Genomic DNA, 25,460 nt, shown 5'->3' on the forward strand with positions numbered 1-25,460 from the left:
GCTCCTGCCCAGAAAGGTCCCACTGGCAGCGAGTTGGCTGGAAGGTTTGTGTGGGAAGCAGATACTTACAGAGTTTGTCTTGAAGCTGTACTTCCACACATTTATTTTTTTACTTTATTTTTTACATTGGAAGTTTGTTGGGATGGCTCTCAAGTGATTAATGAGATGGGGCAGTGTCAAAGCCCCCCACTCCCTCTGGCTAGAACTCCTTCACATGCACACATATCAACCAAAAATTAAAAAATAAAGACTTTCAGCAACCTTAACCTATCATATTTTACCCATATCTCCACCACTACATATGGATGCTTAAAATCATAAATAATTCTCATTCGTAGATATTATGAACTGCTTTACGATTTCTATAAACTATGTCGTAATCTCATTACTTATTCCACATAGATGCACAATTGCTTTAAAGTAAACAGGACTTAAAAAGAGCAGGTGATGTTTAAAATGCCCTCTCCCTCTGCCATCTCCGCTGTTGGTTTTAGAATCATTCATTCATTTATTGAGGAAGCGGATGAAACATTTATACTTTGGTCCTAAAGTTAAGTCTTTATTGAACTAGCTTTAATGGCCTCAGTCAGACTGATTTACATGGTCCATTCAGGTTTATGGTCTAAGGTGAAATGGCTGATCTCTGCCCTGCTCAGGATTCTGTCATAATGAAGCTAAGGTGAAGGGGCCTGACATTTTGATCCCGAATTACAGTGAGGACACAGAAGGCCTCGGGTTAGACAACACTCTCCGAATCTATATAGTAAGACTGACAGCTAGTAGCGTAGGGCTGTGTGCTGGGGTGTGTATAAAGTCATAACAATTCTAGCAAGGGAAGGCCTTCTCTGTGCAGGTGAACACAATTTGTTGCAACTGCTACCGGAAAAGTTATATAATTGTACAAATATAGGCGAACACTTACCTATTTCTTAGCTATAGGTATCTCTTCATTTAATACTTACAACTCTGGAAGAGCCAATGTTATGGAGAAACAAGAAAAACAAAACAAAACAGGAGTCCCTGAATTCTGAAGATATGAAAACCTGGGAGAGTAGATAGTAGTGGCCTTTATGAAGGTTACATGACAGGAAAAACATTAAGTGTCCCAAAGAGACTCTCACAACTTGGGAAAGGAGCTGTTTGGTGATCTGTGTTGATCACTCCAGTCTCGGGCAATGGGCCGAGAGTCAGGATGGGCCCCTAGTCAGGCTGCAATAAAAATGACCGGCACTGCTTCTGGAAAATGTCCACACCTCTGCTGAACTCAAACATTCTGATTTAATTAGTGGAAGACAGGGTCCTGGGCATTGGCATTTTTATTTCTTTTTATTTTTTAAATATTTTATTTATTTATTTTTAGAGAGAGGGAAGGGAGGGAGAAAGAGAAGGAGAGAAATGTCAGTGTGGTTGCCCCTCACACGCACCTCCCAACTGGGGACCTGGCCTGCAACCCAGGCATGTGCCCTGACTGGGAATCAAACCATTGACCCTTTGGTTCACAGGCCAGCACTCGATCCACTGAGCCACACCAGCCAGGGCCATTAACATCTTTTTAAAGTACCCAAATAATTCAAATATATATCAGTGGATTGAGAACACTGCTCTAGTAGGTAATATACTTGCACTTGCATCAGAAACACCTGGTATGCTATTAAAATAACATTTTAATTGGATTCATTCCAGAGCCCCTGAAGAAGAAGTCTATGTGTGGGGTAAAGGAATATGCATCTTTTTCAAGCTGCTCATATTTCCTAATGCATATTCAAGTTCAACACCCACTAGATTTGAGTAATGAAGAAACAAAGAAGGGTCTGGTTGATACTTGTGGCTAAGATGGGAAGTCCTTTGGTGCCCAGTCACCCTGGCTCTGTGCAAAGCTTTGGAAAAAAATGGCTGAACCTGTAGTAATGAGCTAAGGAAGCTCCAGGGGACCAATACAAGGAGTGGACCAAAAGGGATACGCATATAATTTGGAAGAATGTTATCTGTGGGTTGGTTTAGGACCAATTCCCAGGATGTGGGATGTTCATGAGCTGATGTGACTTTAAAGTTCTTGCTGCACCTGTGGAAGAAGGGTTGACTCCTTAAACACTTCAAACTTAGCTCTGGTGATTTGTAGGCAAAGTTGCCCAAGGAGACTCAAGAGGAGGGGTTGATAAAGCGGAAGAAATCAGATTTTTTGCTAATCAGGATAGGTAGGAACCCCAAGAATGACAAATTTGGAAAATAAGAGATTTGACCACAGCAGAACTCTAAGTGTTGTAGCAGGTCACACTGTTTATAACTAAAAGAAAATTATCAAACTAAACTTGGGTTCCTTGAAACAAGACTACTTCTACCTACTCTGAAACAGAGACCTGATTATAAATCTTTTGAGAAACTACATGAAATTGCTGTAGGTTCTCCATTAAGATTCTCTCTCTAAGGTTGTTTCTCACAAATTGTCTTTTACTAGTGCTCCAACTCTCATCACATTAAGTAACATCAAAATAAATAAATAAATAAAACCATTACCAACACCATCCTGGAAACAAATTAATTTTGTGCAGCTCTATCCTATTTACATAAGTCTAAAGCCCTAGATACCTGCAGTACATAAAGTCTTTAGTATTTTGACTAGTTGAAAAGAAAAAGAATGTGCAAGATTCTCATATCTGTTCTAAAACCCACTCAGCACTCCGCTCACCATATCTGAGATTTTATACAGATGTATTTTGAATGAATCACTCATGCAATGTCATGCAAACAAGTAGCAACACCGCTGTTTGTACAGTGTATTGAAAATTTATCACACATCTCAACTTCTTTCTATTCTGACGAAGAGGAAATGCAACAATTCTAACACAGGAATGCAATCTGAAATGAGCTTCCTGCTATTAGGCTGAGAAAAATATAAATGTTTGGAAAGGAAGCCATCTGGTCTCTCAACTTTATAAATTTAAAAAATCATATCTAAGGCATTAAAAACAGGGTACTTTTAACAGTAGAAAGGATTCCTAATACTAAGCATGGTTTCCTAGCACATCAAAATGTTCCATATACTCAGTCAATTATATCTGCACTTACAGGTGGAGCAGACATACAGTGTGTATAATGATTATGCAAGTGCTCTTTTGGGCTGAGGTCTTTTTAGAAAGATGGGCCAAAAACCATGCTGCCTTATGAATAATTCACCATGAAAGCTTCTTAGTGTGAGGTTAGCACATATCAAATAATTATTGTAAAGTAAAATTCCATATTTAATCCTCTGTTGATTATATCCATTTATTTTATTGATCATTTATTTTACCTATTGAGGCATCACAATGTTTTTTTAAACTATAAGAGAGAGTTTATTTAGAAAGTGACAGAGGCAGTAGCACTGACTGGTGTGGCTCAGTGGGTTGGGCATTGACTTGCAAACCAAAAGGTCACGCGTTTGATTCCCAGTCAGGGCACATGCCTGGGTTGTGAGCCAGGTCCCCAGCTGGGGGTGTGAGAGAGGCAACTGACTGATATTTCTCTCGCAGCTCAATGTTTCTCTTCTCTTTCTCCTTCCCTTTCCCTCTCTCTAAAAATAAAGAAATGTAATCTAGGAAGAAGAAAGAAGAAAAAAAGAAAGAAAGAAAGAAAGAAAGAGAGAGAGAGAGAGAGAGAGAGAGAGAGAGGAAGGAAGGAAGGAAGGAAGGAAGGAAGGAAGGAAGGAAGGAAGGAAGGAAGGAAGGAAGGAAGGAAGGAAGGAAGGAGACCAGCTGGGCTGTGTAGGTTACCAAAAAAAGCTGGAGAGGCAAAAGAAGGGCCCTTGGAGGTTAGGAGAGGGAAAGACCAAGGTAACATGCCTGGGGGACAGCAGGAGGGGGAGAGAAAGGCAGACATGGGGGGGCTCCGGAGAGGGACAGCGCACCCAGGCACAGCGCTTTTCATCTAAGTGTCACGGCGAGGCTGCTCCCAGCAGGCTGAAAGCCACGGAGTCCCCCATGTGACTGACTGGTGGGTTACACCTGAGTCAGACCAGGCAGGCTCAGCCCATCAACACTGAGCATTTGTTGGAAAAATAAGTAAGAAAGCCACTTCTGTAAATGAAGAAATGCTCTGAAAAATGGAGACAGAATTGTTGGTTTCAAACTGACCTAAGAAATATTCTAACTCAATGCAACGTGGAAAACTTCACGAACCCTGATTTAAACAGATCAACTGCAAACAGGCATTTTTGAGACAATGGGGGCAATGAAACATGGTCTAAATATTAAGTGATGGTACAGAACTATTGTTAATTTTGCTTAGTACTATAGTAATATTATGTTTAAAAATAATTTATAGATGATATACATCTTATCTGGAAGTTGCTTTAAAATATACCAGCAAAACCCTTTTAAGTGTGTGGAGAGTGTCAGATGACCAAGAATGCCAACATGTTAGTAACTTCAGGCTGAGGGAGTGATGACTACACTACTAAGCACTCATTGTTTTTTTTTTTAAATTTAATTTATTTATTTTTAGAGAGATAGAGGAAGGGAGGGAGAAAGGGAGAGAAACATCAGTGTGTGCTTGCCTCTCATGTGGCCCCCACTGGGGGACTTGGCCTGTAAACCAGGCATGTGCCCTGACTGGAAATCGAACCAGCGACCCTTTGTTTTGCAGCCCGCGCTCAAACCACTGAGCTACACCAGCCAGGGCTTGCTTTTTGTTTTGTTTTTTACTTTTGTGTGTTATTGAAATTCCCATAAATTTAACTTCAAAAGGATTAATAAGTAGAATGAGCAGAGTCGGTTCCAGCGTATTTTTATGTCACTTGAATTCTGTGCTATGCTCTAAAGAAGAGAATCACAGCGGTTCCTGGGATGAAAGGGGATAACATTAGTTTGAGCAGCAAGGACGTGGCTATCGGCATGACGCCCATGTGAGCATGTAAATGGAAGGCTACCAACATGGCTGTGAAGTAAATCTAATAGAATTTAAATGTAGTTGCTCCTCTTCATTTCTGTGAAAAGGAATGACGCTCCCTTATTATTCAGGATGTGAAAAAGGACAAGTGCTGTTGGTCCACGAGATTACCCATCAGTAGGGTCAGGTTGTCATTTTGTTCGAATAATCAAGGTGAAATAAATTACTAGGCCTAAAATGTGTGCAAAGAAGTTCATTACCGGAACCAGAGTAAGATCAATGCCCTAGCGTAGTGAAAGCTATTGCAGTACATGTAACAAGGATTTCAGGAAGCTCTGAGACCCGATGTATTAAATCGAGCGATCGTAACGCGGTTTCTTCCACAGCAACAACATCTAGGTGGTCGAGTGATTAAAGGAGTGGTTTTTCCTACAGTGTTTTGAAAAAAACAGCAATGGTGAGAATGAATCATGTAGAAATGAAGAATAATAGGCTTAATGTGAACAGGAGTTAGTTACCAAGAGACCTAATTGTGCTTAGAAGACCAAACCTATAAATAATGCATGAGGGCTCTGGTTGTTTACTAGGTAGACATAATGATCCTCCTCTTTTCTCTGTGGACAAGAGATGTCCACTGACAAGTTTGCCAAATTACAGTCCCTAATTACAAATTGTGACTATAACTCTGGTAGAAAGGGGAAAAGTGTGCTTAAAAAAATTTATCCTGTATAGTTACAATGATTCCCAGGTTCACTGATGCTCATAATATATGTGAAAGTCCTTGTGTGAGGAGTTACTAGGAAATGATAATCAGCTCCCAGTGGAGCAGCTCAGCCAGGTCCCCCACTGGGAGCTCACTAACTGCGGGACAACAAATGGAATACTGAGGGCCCGTCACAGACACATTACAGTGTCAAGCTGATTTGATGAGCCACTTAAAAATTAGGAAATGCTAATGATCATTTTATGACAGGGCTCTCGTAGGGACAGAAACAAAACCAAAATCCCCAAATCAACTAAGGTGCTAGTATTCATAAAGAATTAGAGAAAATAATTTAACAATAGAAAAATTGGAAGTTTAAAATAATAGTTTATATCAATGAAGCATGTAAAAATTATTGGGTGGCACCTAGTAGATACTTTAGTTGAATATGGTTTCAAAAATTATGTTTGTTCTTTAAAACAAGCTCCTTTGTTCCTTTCTACCTAGTTCATTCCCCGCATCTGTTCTTTTTCTTCCTATTGCATAGCAGTCTCTACACGTTACCAGATTAATGTGAGCCACTGGGATGAACTGGCCCTTATATTCTGGGCATCACCTCAATACTGCCTGTAAAATGCAATCATTTAAAAAGAGTAAAATGGACCCGAGTTTAAGCAAAGGGGTACTGACCAGTGAGTCAAAATAGTTTAAGCCACTTAATGGAAGTATGAAATTTAATCATATTTGTTCACAAAAAAATAGCAGCATAAATTATGGTTAAATATTTATGTCTCATATTCTATAAACTTATTTAGATTTAATTTTGACAGAGGGAGAATTAAAACTCTTTTCTTTCTGCACTTTGTTTTTTAACCTTATTAATCAATAAGTGATGCAGAGGGGAGATGGGTCCCCTGCCATGTGAGGCAAATAATTGAAGTTCTCCTCTGTCTTTTTTGTGGTCTAGATTTGGGGCTACATCTGTATTACGCTGGCTCCACATCAAGAGGCTGACCTCAGATCTAGTGACAGGTCAACATTACAATGGACGTTTGTGGGCAGGAAGGATACAGAGGAGCTAGGGGATTAGGACAGTCAGGGCTGACTCTGGGAATTACTCCAGTTTCATCCTATTTATCAAAATACATTGGTCAGGAGATGGCATGGGAACAGCATGGAGATTCAGCAAGAGCAAATTGAAGTTATTTGTAGAAATCTCAGCGATTAATCTACAATATTTTTGTATGATACTCTTGGTTATACATGTATCACTAAGGGATAAACACTGCAAAAATATATATACATTTTTAAATAGATGATTGATATTAAGTAGGGATTGATATTGTCCCTTAGGGAAGTCATAAAGCAAAAAATAAGTAAATTGTCATTATTACGAACCATATATTTTATTCTAATGCAGATATAATAGCAACTCTAGCTTTGACTTTTAAATGTAGGTTTAAATGACATAATCACTGATCAGCCCATAATTTGGCCTTCTAAGTGCCATCCAAACTACAGAAATGTGAGCAGAGAAAAAAGACAGTAGAGATTACATTTCTATTCAAAGCTCAAAGACAGTAACTTAAATAGTATGAAGCAAATATGAGCTGTCTATTCACTTAAAAATTAAATAGGATGTGGACATAATTTCATGTTATTTGTATTCCTTTTATTGACATTACTATACGAAAGATGGCTAGGTGAAAGGCCCTCTAAAATTTCTGTATAACATCGAAGGATGATTCAAGTTTAAAAATGGTCAAATCCTGTCAATGGTTTCTTTATTTTTAAAAAGATGTTATTTATTTATTTTTAGAGAGAGGGAAAGAGAGGGAGAGAAACATTAATTGGTTGTCTCTCTCATGACCCCAAGTGAGGGCCTGGCCCGTAACCCAGGCATGTGCCCTGACTGGCAATTGAACTGGCGACCTTTCGGTTTGTGGCATGACGCTCAGTCGACTGAGCCACACCAGCCAGGATCTGTCAATTCCTTCTTTAAAGTACATCCTTCCTCTCTCTTTTAAGGTCTTATACCATTAGATAAAATTTCCTATAATACACCATTCATTGTCCATATCCAAAGCTGTGCTGAGATTCTTCACTGCTTCTGTTTTCCTAATAAAAAAGTCCTCCTCCTTTTCCTCCTCCTCCTCCTTCTGGTATTCAGACCCTCCAGAGTGGAGCTCTTGTTTCCAACTCACTCATGGAAATCCCGGGCAAACGGGTCAATACACTGTTCCTCGAACGCACAGATTTTACTGACTGCCATTTTTCATGAGTCATCTGAATCATGGATATCTATGGTATATTTCCTACCATAAGAAATAAATAGAAGTCCTTTGTTATGTACTTCTATTCTCTCAATAGGCTGAGCTCAGTACCATGTAGGTAACATGAAACATGTAGTATGTTTTCAATAAACATGTGTTTTATAAAATAATGATGGTACTGAATGACAGGAAGTTTGAATTGCCTTAAGAAAGAACAGGGCGTACCCTGTTTTCACAGCTTTCTGAGGGTACTTAATGTTAACAAACTTACAGCTCTGTATATCGAGATAGGAATTTTATTTAAAGACACTGATTCTTCATTATTGCTATGGATTGAACTGTGCCATCTGACATTCCTGTGTTGAGACCCTGCCCTCTAATATGATGTACTTGGAAAGGTGGTCTTTGGGAGGTAATTATGTTTAGAGGGGATCATTTGGTCATGAGGGCCAGACATCCATGATGGGATCGTGCCCCTTATAAGAAAAGATCAGAGGGCTTGTTCTCTTTCTTTCCATCATGTGAGGACACAGCAAGCCAGGAGGAGAAACCTGACCAGCAGCCAAACTGGCCAGCACCTTGATCCTGGACTTTCCAGTCTCTAGAACTATAAGAGACAAATACCTATTGCTTAAGCCACCTAGTCTATAACATTTTGTTATAGCAGCCCAAGTACACTAACATAACTATTAACACAAAGTTTTAAGCAATTATTTTAATTTTTAAGATTTCTAATATTTCTATAGACATACTTGGTGACTTTAAGGAAAATATCCTATTAGTAACAGAATAGCCTATGTCCAATTCAGAGAAAATTGGGTAAAAATTACCAGTGATGCTGGGAATGATTGATACAAAATTTTGCTTCATTATTGTTTTACTTTTCCTTACTAATGTAAAGGAATTTGGTCATAAGTAATCACATAAATTCTTATGTATTTTTCTATTTTTCAGGAGTATACTGATTTTCTTTTTAAAGTATTTTATGTTCTAATATAACAGTTCAGAAAGTATTTTCACACAGTTTTGAAATCCATAGAACGGAGACTTTATTGAGACTATTTACTCAGAATAGAATCTTCCTATATTCTTACGCCTGAGTTATTCTAGCTCTTTTCAGGGTAAGGCTGAGTCTCACTGATTTGCTTCAGTGAGTGTTGGTACACAGATGGTAAGCCGTTCCAACTGGTTACTTCTTGGACTCTGGGAACATAACTGCTTTTCAAATCCTTTGAAATGCATCACCACGGATAGGTACTACCATTGGAACAACTATGCTACTAAGAGTATTAATAGTAAAAATGAGTCTGACCATAATGGCCTGTTTATTATTAATAGGTGGTAAAAAGTAGGTAGGTACAGGTGACTGGATAAGAGAAGACTTAGGATGGTTGGCTAGGACACTGGTAAAAGAGACCTTTGTGTAATATTTTCTACTATTACAGAAGTTTCACGTCATTTGAGAAAAACCAAATCACGATAGGTGACTTTGTGAGTGTTCTGCTGAGAGGTGCATATTATATGAGCACATGCATTCTTTCCCCTCTATACATAGTTAGTAAATTAACTCCTGACATCCAGTTCCTGGGTGTGATTTATAGTCTTCCAGACAGGAGAATTAGGAGGGCATTCTCTCCTGTCTTCCTCATCTTATGTATTATCTGGTTTCACCTTTAACTCTTTTTATTTTATTTTTACTACTGAAGTTTTTAGAGTCAAAATTTTATTCCTAAATTCCCCAAAGAGTGCAGCAATTCCATCCTGGAGGCATATATTTGACTTACCGTGACAGCCTCCAAAGTCCACTATTCTCATAACTCTAAAAGAGGCCCTTTGTGGATGAACTGAATTAAAAAGCTTTTCCCCTAGTGACCAGATAAACTTTAGAAAATGTCCAATCCTATTGGGTAATGACTATTCAGTACCATCCGAAGCTGTGACTATATTAGGGATGATATGGTTTTAGAATCTAGACCAGGGGTTGGCACACATTTTCTGTAAAGGACCAGATAGTAAATATTTCTGTCAACTCTACAGTTTCTGTAACAACTACAGTAATCCCTCTGCATCCATGGGAACTGACTCCAGGACTCAAGTCCCTTAACATAAAACGTCCCTTAATACAAATACTAAGTCCCATAGTATTTGCACATGGCTTACATATGTCCTTGCACGTACTTTAAATCATCTCCAGATTACTATAGTGTAAACACTATGTAAATAGTTGTTATGCTGTATTGTTTAGGGAATAATGACAAGAACAAAAAGGACCACATAGTATATATCAGCAACAATGTAGTATTTAAGAAAATTTCCATCTGTGGTTGGTTGAATCTGCAGATGTGGAACATGTGGATATGGAGGGCTGACTGTACTTAACTTTGCCTTGTGTCATGAGAGCAGCCACTGGCCATGGGCAGGGAAATGGGTATGGCAATGTTCCAGTAAAGCTGTAATGATTAAAAAAACAGACTGTGGGCTGGATGTGGTGCACAGGCCATTGCTTACTGAGCACTGGTCTAGACCAATAGTTTGATAAAATCTATGGGATTGAAATTTCTACCTTTAGAATCGTAGAATGGTACAGTTAGCAGTCATATCTGAGTCCATAGTGTGTCATTTATGACATAGGAAGAAATAGTAATTCAAAGTTAAAACCATTTAAGGTTCTTTCACTAAAAAGAAGTGCTTAAAGAGTATACAAATACAAACAGGTTACAGAGAAAAATCTATTAATGATAAAATATAATAACTGATTTTCCCTCTGCACACAATATATTTCAGAGCTCTTAGGTTCTTCTATGTCTTCATCAAAACCCTTTCTGGTAATTTCACTCAAATTACTGTCTTCTGTCCTAAGCTGTATCTATAGCTGCATTTCAAATGATACTTGGATGTTTTTAATTGGCTCCCCTGCTGTCACCTCCAATGCACAATATAAAAATATATTTTATAAAATTAGCTCTACTTACAGACCCAAGAATTTTCAACCTTATAACTATTCTTAAGCTAAAAGTATAGGAGTTTCAGAATCATATATGATCATCTTTGACTTGTTTATTTCTACTTCTGCTACTATTGCTTGCCACTAAGCCCTAAAATTATTTTCCTCTATAGTATGCTGAAAATCCACTTATTTTTGCCCATTCCCACCACTCTGGTTCATGAGACCCTATTACTAAATCGTTGAATTGCTACAGCAGTGAACTAGCTGGCACCTAGTCCCGTGCGCCTTATCCTAATTTATTCTGTGCACGCTGACAGATAAACCACCGCTTTCATCAGGTGCTTGCTCCTAGTATTTATTGAACAAGGTCTAAAATACTGATCCTGACGTTTATGGCCTTCTGTGAAATTACCCCAGGCTCCAGCTCACATCTTCAGAGTTTCAGAGTTCAATCTACCCATTTTTCTATGAACACATTTATTGTTTTTATTTTTCTTACCTCGAATGCTTAGTTTATAGAATTGATCTTATTTTGTGTTCTTTTTTCTTTTCTACTAATTCTAATATTATGGTACAAGTCAAGTCCAAGCTCATCTGTTAGGGTCTTTCTTAAGCTCTTTAGCTTCAAATTACTGCTTTTGCAATGGATCAGTTTCGGTCTTGAACTCCTACATATTGGATAATGTTGCCGGTGATGCTGTTTCCCTAACAAAGGTAAACTCCCCAGCTTGTATCTCTAGGTTCTTTCCTGACACTCAGGGCTCTTTCCACACAGTCTTCTGAACGCAATCACATTTAAATGAGTGACTGGAATTAGAAAATTCGATATATCAGAGGGGATGGGGGTAGCCTCTCTACAATCTTTGCTGATTGATGCTAATCCTTACTACACAGTTATTTTAATCATTAAAAAGCACTAGTTGGCACTTTTTAAGTCTATGACTGGATAAAAACAAAGAAGAAAATAACAAGAATCTGACGGGTCCATCATGAGGAGTGCTGAAAGCAAGTATGGCCATCAAGGGGACAAAATAGTGCCTTTTGGCCATTCGCAAAATGTATGTTTACACTCTTGACTCTCCCCACTTCCTGTTTCTGTACAGATATAGGCACTAAGGAAAAAACAATCTTTAATTTAGCAAGGCAAGGAAGATTATCTTCATAGGGAATTTAAGTGGGCTCTTCTTAATATATTTATGCAGAAATGACTTTCTTTTTTCAGATAGCCTGAAAAAAGAAAAGAGTACAAAGATAGAGTCAGTTGTCTGACAAGTCAACTGAAATCGTTATTGAAGTACAGGCAGAGGAAGAGGAACCAATAATAGGAAACCAGGAGTAAAAGAGTCAGAAAGGCAGGAGACAGTGGCATTGAGGAAGCCAAAGACTGCTTTTCCTCGTGGGGGTGGGTCTCAGTATCAGACACTACAAAGTAGTCACCCAGGGTGAGGAATGAACAGAAGTCTTCAGATTTGGAAATGATAAGATTACTAGTAATCACAGAAAAAAAGTCTTTATACAGACTTCATGTCAAAAATACCAAGGGCCCATGTTACTATTGTTGCTTTTGGGCCTACCTACTACGACCTTTGCACACATTCATTGGGGCTGCAATCTAACAGGAAGGGGGAAGAACTTAACATTTAAAGAAGACTTAACATGTGCAAAGCACTGTGAGAATCATATCTTAGCCTCAGGTGGAGGAAATAAATGACTCAAGATTCTATGGTTGTTAAGTAAAAAAGTTTACAACTGAAGCTGTTTCCACCACCTCAGATTTCCTCCTGTGGTAGTTTATAAAAATACAGCTTTCATCTTTTTTACTTAATTTTATTTCGGACTTGGATCCCTGGGTATTTTCTGTGCATAGGTTGTAGAATATGAAAATTGAAATAATCCTATAAGATGATTTGGTCCAACCCTCTTATCCTGTTTTTCATCTAAATAAACCAAGACAAAGAAAGGTGAAGTAATGAATAAGACTCTCATTGCATTAGTGAAAAAACAAGGACTAAAACTTGTGTTTCCCGACTCCCAAACCCATACCTGTTTTCATTATGAACTCCGAGTAGCACCCACAGTGCATGCAGCTGTCTGCTTGATTCAAGGAGGCTTTAGTAGGGCAAGACAAGATCTTATATCACTCAACTTGATAAATGGTTTTAAATGGTGAGAAGGACTTTGAGTTTTAATACGTACCTAAGTCTTTATAACTGTAAAATGATACTACTAATTTTTAGCTAAAGCTGATTGTGGAGGACACAATAAAAATTAAGTATATGAAATAATATCATAAAAATCACTAGGTAATTAATGTTATTTGTAAACTAAATTTTATGTTTCAAATAAAGACTTCTAAAAGGATGACTGAAAAAACAAAACATTTTTATTAAAAAGTAGCTCTTTTTCTCAAATGAGGACAATAATCTTCACACTGTAAAGAAAAGGGGGGGGTTCCAGGTCACAGCAGTGAAAGCCGGAATTCTATTCTGTATGTTCACACGTGTTCATCATTGTTAAATATATAACTACAAATGAGGGGGCAAAGCATGTTTTTATGACTCAAAGAGAGGCGGTGGTTGTTTTCAAATATATATTCAGCTACATTTTAGGTATGTAGGAGCTACATGCTAAAAGTCATCTGATTAAAAACAATCATGTACACTCTGAAGATTGACTTCACTACATGCATAAATAACATGTTCCAAAGTTTCAAATGCAAGTATTATTCATAATACCCAATGAATAATACTGCAAGTTGGAAACATTTCCGTCACGCATTTCTGCAGGATTCCACATTACCTAGAGGTGCAGACAGATTGCAGTCCACACATGGCAGGTTTTGAGTTCATAAATCTGCATGTAAAAATCAGTACTGCATATGAACAGAATCAGAGAGCCGTGGCAATGTTACAGATGTCACTGCTGAGAATTTCTGAGAAAGTTAATCAATTATATTACATTATATGCACACACATGTATACTGCAGATGGGCAAAGATGTAAGGATTGTATTGATCGTTGAGGTGATAAGCCAAAGTGTCATGAAACACCACAATCCAAAAGCTAACAACAAGCTACAGTGTACCGTCTATGTCATAGCACTCTTAAGAGCTTCATCTGATTATTTCCTAGCTATCAATGAGGGAAAAACTCAAGCAGAGAAATTATGGGTTAATGTCAAAGAGCAAAGGACGCAATTTAAAAAGACAAGTTTCCATGTTCTGGGGTTAGGTAGAGTAAGTGGTAAGGAGATTCATATCTGCTCTGCTCTGTAGGCTAAGCATGGCATCAAAACAACAAACTTCAGGCAGTGGCGAAGTTAGAGATATTGAAGAAATGAAATGCAAATCAATTGTAGAAAGAAAATGAGGCCTCCCACCTCTTGCCTGCCGTCCAGGCCCACAGCCTTCCTGTGCTCCAGGGCTGTCCTGTTGCACACTCCAAGGGACTAACTGGCACCTGCGCCATTTGTGTGTCTTCCACCTGTAAGAAAAGCAAAGAAACCTCATGGAGAGGAAGCAAAAATGCCAGGCAAATCAGAGACAGGGCGACATGGAAACATGACTTTGACCACTGCCAACAGAGATTTGACTATGCTCAGTCTTATCTAAATTTAATTTAGATCTCTAAGACATTGGAATAAACAGCATTAAATATAAGTCTTCTCTATGGCAGTGGATACAGAGTTCATCATGGTCAAGTTCTATAAGAATAAACACTACAGAGAGCATTTAGCCTTTTCAATGATTGGGACTACCAGCAGACATACCAGATGGTACCAGAGTGATGCACTTCATTTAATTAAGGTACATAGACTTTCTACTCAAGTTATAAAACTGCATTCATATGATGGACCCTTTGTATAGTGCTCTTTTGGTTAGCATTGCAGTGGTACTCAGAAACTGCAATTATAATACATTTTACAGAAACAGATCCATCAAATAAGTACATTTTCATCTAATAGTTCTCAGTGTTTATAGTGTAAACATGCAATTATACTATTTGTCATCTCAGAATTAAATATAGATTAATATAAGTTAAGATGGCAAATCTGCCATCAATTTCACCTTAAATTGCTATTTTGTGATCACACATTCCATCAATTGCTGCCATAATATTTCATCTGTTGTCAGAATTGCAATTATGTACTACGTCAAGTTGCAATCAGGAAATTTCTTTTAATAGTTCTGAAGAAAAACTTCTGATATTTATCAAGATGATGATAGCTTCAATAACCTTAATTGTCTTTGAGGTGGCCCCAAATGAGAAGAACAAACATCTTACTAGCCTCATTGAGATAAAGATGCATTTCAGCAGCCAGAACACCAGTCTTTAAGAGGAACAGGAGCTCTTTGGAGCCAAGGGAGGAATGCTTAGGTTATTCCTCAAAGGAAAAAGAATTGCTTCCTAAAACATATGCTTCATAATTATTAACAACTTCTCTGCATTCCTTGTAGTTTATGTCAACACAAGAAATTTCCCTTAACTTCTGGAGCTAATAACACAGCATGGAAATTTATACAAGTAATTGTCTCTCGAGATAATTTTAGTAGAAGAGCAGCTCGTTCAAAAGGCAAGAGATCACACATTCAGCCAAAAACATCCCACACTCCACTGAGCCTGCAGGACAGACAGGGTTGGACCTGAAGTATTTTGCTTAGTGCATCCATCACCTGCTTTTTCTTCAACTCTCTTACCTGTAGCTTTGGCACATCTGAGGGGCCTCGCAGGCCTTCTCTTCATAGAGAGGGTCCGAGCAGTCCCTGCCCCCATTGGCCGGCAGCTGAATGATGACCCGGTGCCGAGACTGCTTCTTGATTCCGGAATCCCCTAGAATGAGGCAGCTTTTTAACCTCTGTACTCTGCACTGATAAAAGAATCTCCAAAGACCAGCCGGTGTGGAGAAATTACATTGCCTCTAGCTACACGTGATTCGACATCCCTGAATGAGAGGCCTCATCAGTCTAATCATTTCCTAAATTCTCTCAAACACTGCTTATATTGAAAACTCAATCAATTTGTATTTAAAAATGTGAAGAATGAAGAAAATAATTCCATAGTTAATAGCCTTCCTAATGCACAATTGCAAAGTAATTGCTCCTTTGTATATTTCGTTCCCCTTGAGAAATATGACAGTTCTAATTAATTTATTTTCCTGTACCTTAAGTTTATTTTCCTGCCATTTCACATAGCCCTGCTTACCACATGGGACTCATACACATCTAATGAATCCTCCTTAGGAGACTATATTCCTTGTTTTAATGTGAAATTTTCTCTCTTTGTTATTCACTTAATTTGAAATGCATAACTCATAAATTATTCTAGTCATTTATTACTCATGTTAAACAGCCTGAGATCTTCAGTTCGGTTGCATTCCAAACATCAGGGCCATAAGTAGTGAAATGAAAATTATTTTGTAGAAGCAGAATTTTTAAAGAAACATTTGAAATAGCAATAATTATTCCAAATTACTCCCAATAAATCCAAATTATGTTAAAAAACAAAGGAAATGAAATTTATCTACAATGAAGATATAAGCTGGACAGTATTACTGATATAAAGATTTGCAAAATTTTTTAGTATTATAGACAGATAATGTAAAAGACTTATCAACCTTAACAAAAGCTATTTTCCAACTTGCAACAAACACTTTAGGGATGAACAACCAGGTGGTACAATTTCATTCACAAAAAAATTCCCTGAAGAATTATTTTAATGGAGTTCCCATGATGCATTTACATTGTTTTTGGCAAGATCACTGAATATTTAATATGTAAGACTACAGGAATAGAGAAATTTAGAAGGGTTATTAGCAGCCCCAAACAATGAAAGCTTAACCAGAAATGAACTGAAACATTCTTCAGGTGATTATGTTAGCAGAAAAATATGATTGGACAATTAGAACTTTCCAATAATGAAACATGCTTTCTCATGAAGTTAAAGTATCCCACAGTGTAGTTTAGACAACCAACTCTGAGCAATGTGCGTTGAAGATTCCTGTGTTAGATGGGAGAGCAGATCAGATAAGTGATTTCTAAATGTTTGACTGCATAGGATAATTCCTTTAAAAAGACAAAAACAAACACCTGTATTGGCCTATACCCTGAACTACTAAATCAGAATTTTGGGCAGCTGAGTTTGAAAATCTGACTTTTATAAAGCTTGCCAGGGAATTGTGATGAATACCCAGGTTTAATATCTACCAGAATAGATGACTTTGGATGTCTTGTCCCAATTTCCGATTCTAGGGTTCATTGGTAACTTTCTAGGATTATTCCCATTGTGGGGGAAACCTGTACTATTAAGGATTGTAACTATTTTAGTGAATAATTGGAATACTACAGGTAATGGAGCAGGGAATTAGGGACTGCAGGTAGTAAGTGGCAGAGAACTAACTAAAGTACCTGAAAATATTGTCATCAACATTTTTAGTTTAACAGTAGTAGTCTGAATGCCAGCTCCAACTTTTACATGTTAAATGTCATTTATGTAGGAAAGATCTAAGAAATGCCAAAATGCCAATGACTTCAAGGATTTTTAATACAATTGCTAATGCAGTCTCCATCCCTTTTATTGTCCACTGACTCCTATTTTAAAGTACAGCTGATGAATTCCTCCAATAATTTAGACCCGGGAAAAGTTTTGTTTCCCCTGACAATCAGTTAAGAATCCACTGTGTTTCTATTTTTCGCTTTGTTCACCAGACTCTCAGAGCTAATTTTCTTCTCCATTGCAGGAGCTGACCTTAACTCTAATTTTATAGTATAATTTTTTTCTTTTTCTCCCTTTTACTACTCCATCCTTCTTTTACATTTCTATTTTTCTTTTGTTTACGATCTGCCATTAAACTTTTTAAATGAGTAGATACACAAAATCACCATTCTTATATTTCTTTAGCATTGAGGGAAAGAGGGAAGGGAAGAAAGGAGGAAGGGGCAGATTTTTGCTTCCCAGGGAATCAACAATAGTCTAACCCTTCTCAGCCCGAAGACGGACAACAGACATGGAGGTGGGAACAAGAGATCCAGGGTCTGCAGTTGACTGTGAGTGCCTTATCAGTGGTACCTTACAGACTGGAGCTTCAGTTCATTAACTATCTAGATGTCACCTAGGACATAGGCAGGGTGGTTCAGATTTGGGAGGGAGCTATCAAATGTTACCATTTCATTCCTACTTCACTGACTGGAAAGCAAAAATGTCACCTAAGGTACAACTCTGAAATACTCTAGTGCCTTTTCACCTCAGCCTCCACAAGCTTGTACTTGATATGTAAGACTACACTAACTCCTTTGAACTTCCGCAATTGATGCCACCTTGGAATCCATTTATTTCTATAAAAAGTTCAAATACCTTAACCTTGTGCAGCCCACAGGAGATTGTAATCTAATTCAGGTGAAACATTCCAAAGCCATGACACACAGAGAGGAAATGCAATGGGGTCACACAGGAAGTGTCATGGCATCCGTGTTTCTACCCACTAAGAGGTTCGTTTCTTCTCAGACCTGAGTTAAGAAATTACTTGTCCACTCAAAGAAACAGCACTGTAGAGCTCACCCAGGTGAGAAAGCTCTCAGATCAAAGCGCAGACAAAGGGAGAGCTATGGAACACGTTAAAAAAAAAGAGGAAGGTTCCTCACTAATGATTTGAGCTGGCCAACTAGAATCTTACAACCTTCGTAATTTCCTTCATGTACTTACGCCCAATTTATTACATGTGGTTAATATACACATCTTGTTTCCATTTTTCTTTGTGTTTTAGCAGCTAGAACAACAATCACACCAAGCGAGGTCTTAAAAAATATTTGCTGAATGAATAAACATTTTAATTTTATTTCTTCTCAACTGGATTAATGTCTTCTATTTCTTTCCATCCATTTCTTTATAGTAGTAAAACATGGGTACTAAGCCTGTGCACTGAAGATTAATAGACAATAAGGTGTCACTTTGTCCCTTGGAAATCATGAGCATGGGAAAAGTAAAGGAATATTCCTGTGTTGTTTGTACTTGAAAATACCGATCTAAAATAGGAACAGAACAAATAGGGATTATATATTCAGAAAACCATTAAGTGATAATGGGGCACACAGATTCAGATGGTACACAATGTCTCACACAGAGTAATTTTCAGGTATCTTAAGATGTTCAAGATAAATTTCACTAGAGAAGTTACTTGATGGAAGGATTTAAAGGGCAGGCAAAACTAAGATCTGTTAAGCTGGATGTGGGAGAAATAGCAGGCTTGAGGAGCCTAATAGTGCTAGGAGATTAGAAATGCTTTCTGCAAGAAGCCAAATGTAAAGGTGTTTTTATATCTTTGAAGTAGTTCTTGGGTAGCACTGCTTGAGGGTATCAAGGTAGAACAGATACCTCTGCAATATCCTTTCTAGCTCTCAGCTCAATAAATGTACTGTGAAAAAAAAGGAGTACATAGAATTTGAGCAGCTGAATGCATTATTTGATCAAAAGTATTGGTTATTTAAAGATCCGTTACAAATAATGTACATACACACATTTCCTCTTCTTAAAAAACACCCTTTGTAAAATTTATGAAAATTTGAAAAAAGTTAACCAGTGCATTGGTTTAAGGATTAAACTACTCTCCACTCAATACTGATCTTTATCAGCATTGATTTTTCAAGATGTATCTTGAGAAAGGGCTGAATAACATTTCAAATAACTCTTTTTGTTCCTGCTGGAATTCCAAGCTATTCTGTTGCATTTTCTGTAACACTGAAGCGTAATTTTACCTCTTTAAATTAATTTTTAAAAGAAGTTTAGCTCCACACTTTATTTCATTATAAATTTTAGACATCACCTGCAAAATTAAATTTAAAAAAACCACCCCATCCCTGCATTAATTTTCTGTTGCTGTTATCTATCCTTGAACATTCCACTTTGTTTTGCATTTTTTAATTGTGTGTGGAAGTCAGTGTAATTCCAATAAAACTTGGGCCATTCCCATTTCATACCACATAATGAAAAACTAACCACATATCATTGCTTTATATTCCTTACAACAAAAGGCTAGTTTTCTATAACATCATTGTATCCTTATTCTTCGTTACAGCAGTTTACAGGCAAAACAGAACAGGCTTCTCCCAGTGCACAAAGCATCTTGGCACTGTTGTCCATCAGCACCCCCTCTCCTACCCCCAGGCTTCCTTTATTCCCTCAATACACAAGTACAGTTATTCTTTTTAAGTCTGCGTGCCTAGATATAGGGTTTCTAAAAGCCTTTTGTTAGAGGAGGCTCAATCTGCATAGAGCTGACAAATGGAACAGGCAAGAGCTGATCTCCTGCTCCTGGTGAGATGATTCATGGTCAACCAAACGCAGCCCTGCCTCTCAGAAAGCCTCTTGCTCACAGGACAGCAGATTTCTGAACAAGCGTTCTTATTATACTCCTGACCTCCACCACCCCAGGATCACTAGGGGAAAAGGGTATCATAGTGGCATCATAAACTTTAGAGATGCTATGTGTTCACCCACAAAAGACCCACTACACCTCACTTGCCCATTACTCACAAGAAACTAGAACCCTCTACACCAAATGTCTTTCATCATCACCTGAACCCACAGTACTATCTATGCACATACCCCAATTTTCAATTCCTCATTTTTTCCATCCTCTAATCCTTCCACCACTGTACCCACTGGATCTCATGTTTTTTCATCTGGTATCTTTTCTTAGAGAGTTTCCTTCACATTCTTTGCAGTGGCAGCTGACTCTACCTAGCCATTTCCCAGCCTTCTTTTTCCCTTTCCCTTTAAAAATCTCCAATGCCTCTGAAGCTCCTGTCATCAACTTTATCATTAGCTATCCACTTTCTGGCAGTTATCAACTGACACATTAATTAATGACTTTAGGATATCCCTTACTGTGATCCTCTCTCTTTATCTAGCCCTGTCATCTCTTTGGTGGCTTGGCATCCACATGGCTACTGTGTCCAAGGCACTCTCCTCTGAATTACTGTACTTTTTCACTTCTACTGACTGTCTCCTGTACCACATAGCAATTACCAGCTTTTCTGTTCATCCTTTGGTATTATTATCACCAGGACCTGCATACTCTCATCTTCAAACATTTTACTTTCTGGTTACTTCTTCTTCAATTCACTTACTTTAGTTCTCATCTTACTAAAATTCTTCAACTCAATTAAAATGACCAATCCATTTTTTGCATCACTTCTCCCATATCCATCATCCTCTTCAGGACCTCAGTTCCATGCCAACCCAACTTTGATTCCATATTCCATTATTATTAGCAATAATCCCTTGAAAAAACTTTTGACCCCCTGTTTCTCTCTCCTTTTCTTGTACTTTCCTGCAAAAGTCCCAACTTTAATCAAAACCAATATTTTTCCTATACTTCCCTATACTCAGGCAGCTAAAGTTTCTCCATGGTTGGAGAAACACTGGCAACTGTGTTGAGAAATCCCTTTTTAAAAACCGGACTCAGTGGGTACTCCCTGTTGCCTAGTACACATTATTAGCTTGCCCATCTTTGCACTTTCCACAATTACGTCACATCTTCTTCTCTTTCCTCAAATCCCCTGCACACTTCCCTTGATCCTCCAGACTCACTGAGAAATCAGAAAAGTCATTAAATGCCTTGAACAGCCAGAATATAAGCTTCCTGAGAGCAGGGACATTGGTTTCTTTGTTTACTGCTATAGCCTTTATACTTAATATTGTGCCTGGAACATTATAGTTACTTGAAAAAATTTTGTAGAATAAAAAAAGTTAAGGAATCTCCAAAATAATATATATGAGTATGACATAAATCATTTAAAAATAATTTATCAGAAGATCCTCAATAAATAATGATCAGAAATGTATATTAGTTTTTCTTCATCATTGTCTAAATACTTTTCCCAAACTGATACATAATTAGCCTTCTAAGAAATACTGCTTTCAGCATGTCAAATCAAAACATTTACTGGATACAGACCATATGCAGTGCTTAATGCCTTTACTACAGGAACTATACTCACTATAGACTAGACAATAAGTAATACATAAATTGGACCAGGGGTCACCAAATATAGAGAACTTTATTACGCCTTACCTCATTTGCATCATAAAATGAGTCACAGATGTAATGACCAAGGCTTGTGAACTTAGGTATCTGACTAAGGTCACAAGTCTGCTAAGTGGCCAAAGTGGGTGGGTAAACCAGAATTGCTAACTCAAAGTCCACTCATTTCATTATACCATGACAACTTTTATTCATTTTTATGTTCAACAACTAAAAATTGTGTCCCTCTATATATAAGTCTAATTTGGTCTTCCATAACCAGCCTCCATTCTTCTTTCCAATTTCACATCTTGACTTTCCCCTACACCCTCTAACTTCCAGTGGACTGATTGTCACTCAGTTCTTGAGCAACGCCTCTTCCTTATGGTCATCTAAGACCTTCCTGATGCCTTTGACCCTTACCTGGGATTCTCTTATGTGTTCCCTCTTTCAAAAAGATCTCTTCTACCTTCTTTTCAACAAGATTTTCCTTACTATTTGCCCCCATAATGGTGTTTCCCTTCCCTCCCCTTGGGTTCTTTCTGTTCCTAATCCTGGATATAGTCCAATATTCCAAATTATTTTCAAATGAAGGTCTAAAGAAATGGGAAAGTTTTACCTGGTTCCTGATTTTGATGAATGACTGAGAATCAATTTAATGAAAGATTTTGAACTTTTTTTACTTTATTTCCTCAAAATACTTTAGACCAAGCAAGTTTTATTTTAAATGCTTTACTCAATACAAGGAAATACCCAATATAAGAAAAAGGCAAATTTTTTTCCCTACTTTCAGAAAATTTACATAAAAATGTTAAATTTGTGTTAGATTATTAACCACATGGTTATAAATGTAACTGCATATGTTTTAGGATTAATAGTAATGAACTTATCTCATGCTAACACAACACATTAAGTATAAAAATGTAAAGAATGAAATTTCCAAGAATATTAATTTAATGTAATAAATGTTTTTTATTGTAGTGATGAATAACTAACAATTACCATAGAAATATTAACCTATTTGAAAGTATAACTCTATTGCTGATTATAACCAATCCAAAGGATATCATATATTTAGGTTTTTAAGAAAATAAGGGGATAAGAGGAAAAAAGCTGGAAAAAATTTTGAAGATGACATTTCTTTATTAGTAATATTAATGTAATAAGCATTTTCCGAAATAGTTAATACCAACTTCTTTTGTCCAAAAAGTTTTTTTAGATGCTCAAAAGACTTTAAAAATCAATTTTTTAATTCTTGGTCACTTTGTAATTTAATTTTATTTGATATTTCAGTGGTACTTAAACTAGAAAAAGGATTAAAAGGACCTCATGTTTTAACTACATAAAATAGCAATTATGCTGTAAAAAATTTGGTATTAAATATACAATCTCCTATAGTATCTTAAAGATTTAAGTATTTTTGGAAACTTAAATATTAAACTAGAAGTTGATTCTTAATTGGATATCTCTGGTAAATGATCAAGAATCAAAAATAAAATAAAAGCATAAAAGGAATTTAAGAAAAAACTATCTCTGTTGTGAGAATAAAATAAAAAGTAGGAGACAGTGACATTTGTGACAGAAAGAGAAAATGTGCTTAATTAGTGCATGAGTCAGAAGGATGTTGGTATCTTTCTCAGCAACAATGAGAAGGAACCCTCTCCTTGAGGGTAAAGAATTATCAAAGTATCTGTCATGACACTAAAGAGTCTTTGTGAATAATAAAAGGAAAAAAAACAAAATGAGAAAAAATCCTCATCTTGTAAGTACCTCATGGCACATTAGGAGTTGGCAGAGGAAGAATTCGGCCATTTCCCTCTTTCCTTTGCTCCAATCCTGGGGGTTGTGTAATTGAACCTGTAGTGAATCTGGAGCCAGGGCTATTTCTTGCTCTTAAGTAGGTTGGAAGCTCTGAGGACTGATAAGGTTACTGGACACTGGTTTTGAGATACCTAAGGCTACACCATACATTCTTCTATAATTAATGTTGAAGGAAACATTGTTAAAATAGTAACATCTAGAATCCTTTCACTTTGATTTATATCATAAAGTTTTAAGTCAGTTTTGGCATAAAGCCCATTCATTTGGTACTCTAAAGGTATATTGTTTTCTAGAAGGAAACTGAAATTTTATGGCATTCATGTTGAACCAGGATCACACAGTCCCATGCAAGAATCATAAACATTGCTCGTCAGAAGCAGTGGAGGTGCTGGTGAGTGGTTTTCTAGGGGAATAGTCTCCAGAACTCTGCTGACCATACCTTCTTTACATGAGGAGGGGCACGGTGTCCAGTCACTGTATGGGGTCACGGCACAGTCCTTCCTACAAGGAAGCAGGCAGGGCCTCACTGTTTCAGGCCGAAGGCTTTCAGGACACCTGGGAAAAGCAAACGGAAATTACAAGGCTTCTGTATTAATACTGGAAACCAGGTAACTCTGGTTAGAATTTTCATTTCTAAAATCGCTAAACAGTCACCAGTCTGTGCCATTTAACTTTCAGAAGCTTTGCTTTTGAAAAGAACTATACAATTTAATCCTTCCAAACTTGGCCTCAGTAAAGCTTCTCAAAACAGGATGTATGGTTTTAATAATAGTAATGGTGCTATCTAGCACAAATGTGTAATTATATCTTATTCCCTTAGAATAATCACCCCATTAGTAAATTTGTATTTTATAGCATACTTTAAAAAAATTTGTGTGATTCAAATTACCAATTTAAGGACCTAATTTTACATCTTTGTGTAACTAACTAGGCTTATTGCTGATTATAAATTTTCAAGTTATTCTATATTTTTATAAAATGTTATAACGGATTTATAATAGAGTATATTTTATACATAGTACATGCTCAAAAACAAAGTTATAGTTACAGCTATATATTTCATTAAATAAGTAATAAAATAATAAAATTGTATAGGTCATTATGATAAGCAATTTTTATTTTATTCTTACTTTCATTTAATGTCTTTTTTTCCATTATATTCCTAGTTTCAAACTATGGAATTTTAAATATTTTAATAAGTTAAAATACTTTTTGAAACCAAAAAGTAAATAAAAATAAAACAAAAACAGTCAATTACTAATTTAAAGAAAAATAAAACACTGTGTTCCTCACATAAATTATTCTTTACAATCTGATTCTACTATTGCTAGTAGTCAAATGTTGGCTGTGGGCACTAATGTTAAAAGAAGATGTGTATTAGGATGACATAATGTAACAACATAACTCATGTAAGTAAAAGTAACTTAATGTTATGATTCCTAAGAAATACTCTTTTGAGGTCATATAAATCATTAACAAATAAGCTGAGAGACACCAAAGAAACAAACCAAACAATCAGTGAAACTGTTGATAAAATAACATAGGAAATTAGTGAAATATGGGATTTAAAAATATTCCCCATGGGAGAAGCCAACTTTTTGTAGGTCAAGATAAATTGTGTTTTAACAAGTAAGTTAATCAGGTTTTCAGAAAGAGAAATTATGAGTGAAAAATAACATCATTAATCTCTTTCCCATAATTTTTTATAGCACTTTGCCAATGCTCCATTTTTATATTATTTTGCATTGAAATCATTCATCTACATGTTCTATCTCATACATAAATATTATGTTCTATTCTATTATATAACTACGTGTTTTCCTCTCTCACTCTATGA

General features: G+C 36.8%; 1 protein-coding gene across 2 annotated transcripts in view; it reads right to left on the reverse strand.

Moving 5' to 3' along the window:
- THSD7A (thrombospondin type 1 domain containing 7A) overlaps window positions 1-25,460 on the reverse strand; it is a 356,792-nt gene that overhangs the window by 56,008 nt on the left and 275,324 nt on the right. For both annotated transcript variants that reach the window (XM_053655065.1, XM_037167342.2), the window contains exons 9-11: window positions 24,063-24,178; window positions 15,483-15,615; window positions 14,165-14,268 (exon numbers count right to left, since the gene is read on the reverse strand). In XM_053655065.1, coding sequence (XP_053511040.1) covers window positions 14,165-14,268; window positions 15,483-15,615; window positions 24,063-24,178 — 353 coding nt within the window. The remainder of the gene's footprint in view (window positions 1-14,164; window positions 14,269-15,482; window positions 15,616-24,062; window positions 24,179-25,460) is intronic.

The sequence above is a fragment of the Artibeus jamaicensis genome, unplaced genomic scaffold (assembly GCF_021234435.1).
Source record: "Artibeus jamaicensis isolate MK-2021 breed Jamaican fruit bat unplaced genomic scaffold, CSHL_Jam_final contig_923, whole genome shotgun sequence".
NCBI classification, from domain to species: domain Eukaryota; kingdom Metazoa; phylum Chordata; class Mammalia; order Chiroptera; family Phyllostomidae; genus Artibeus; species Artibeus jamaicensis.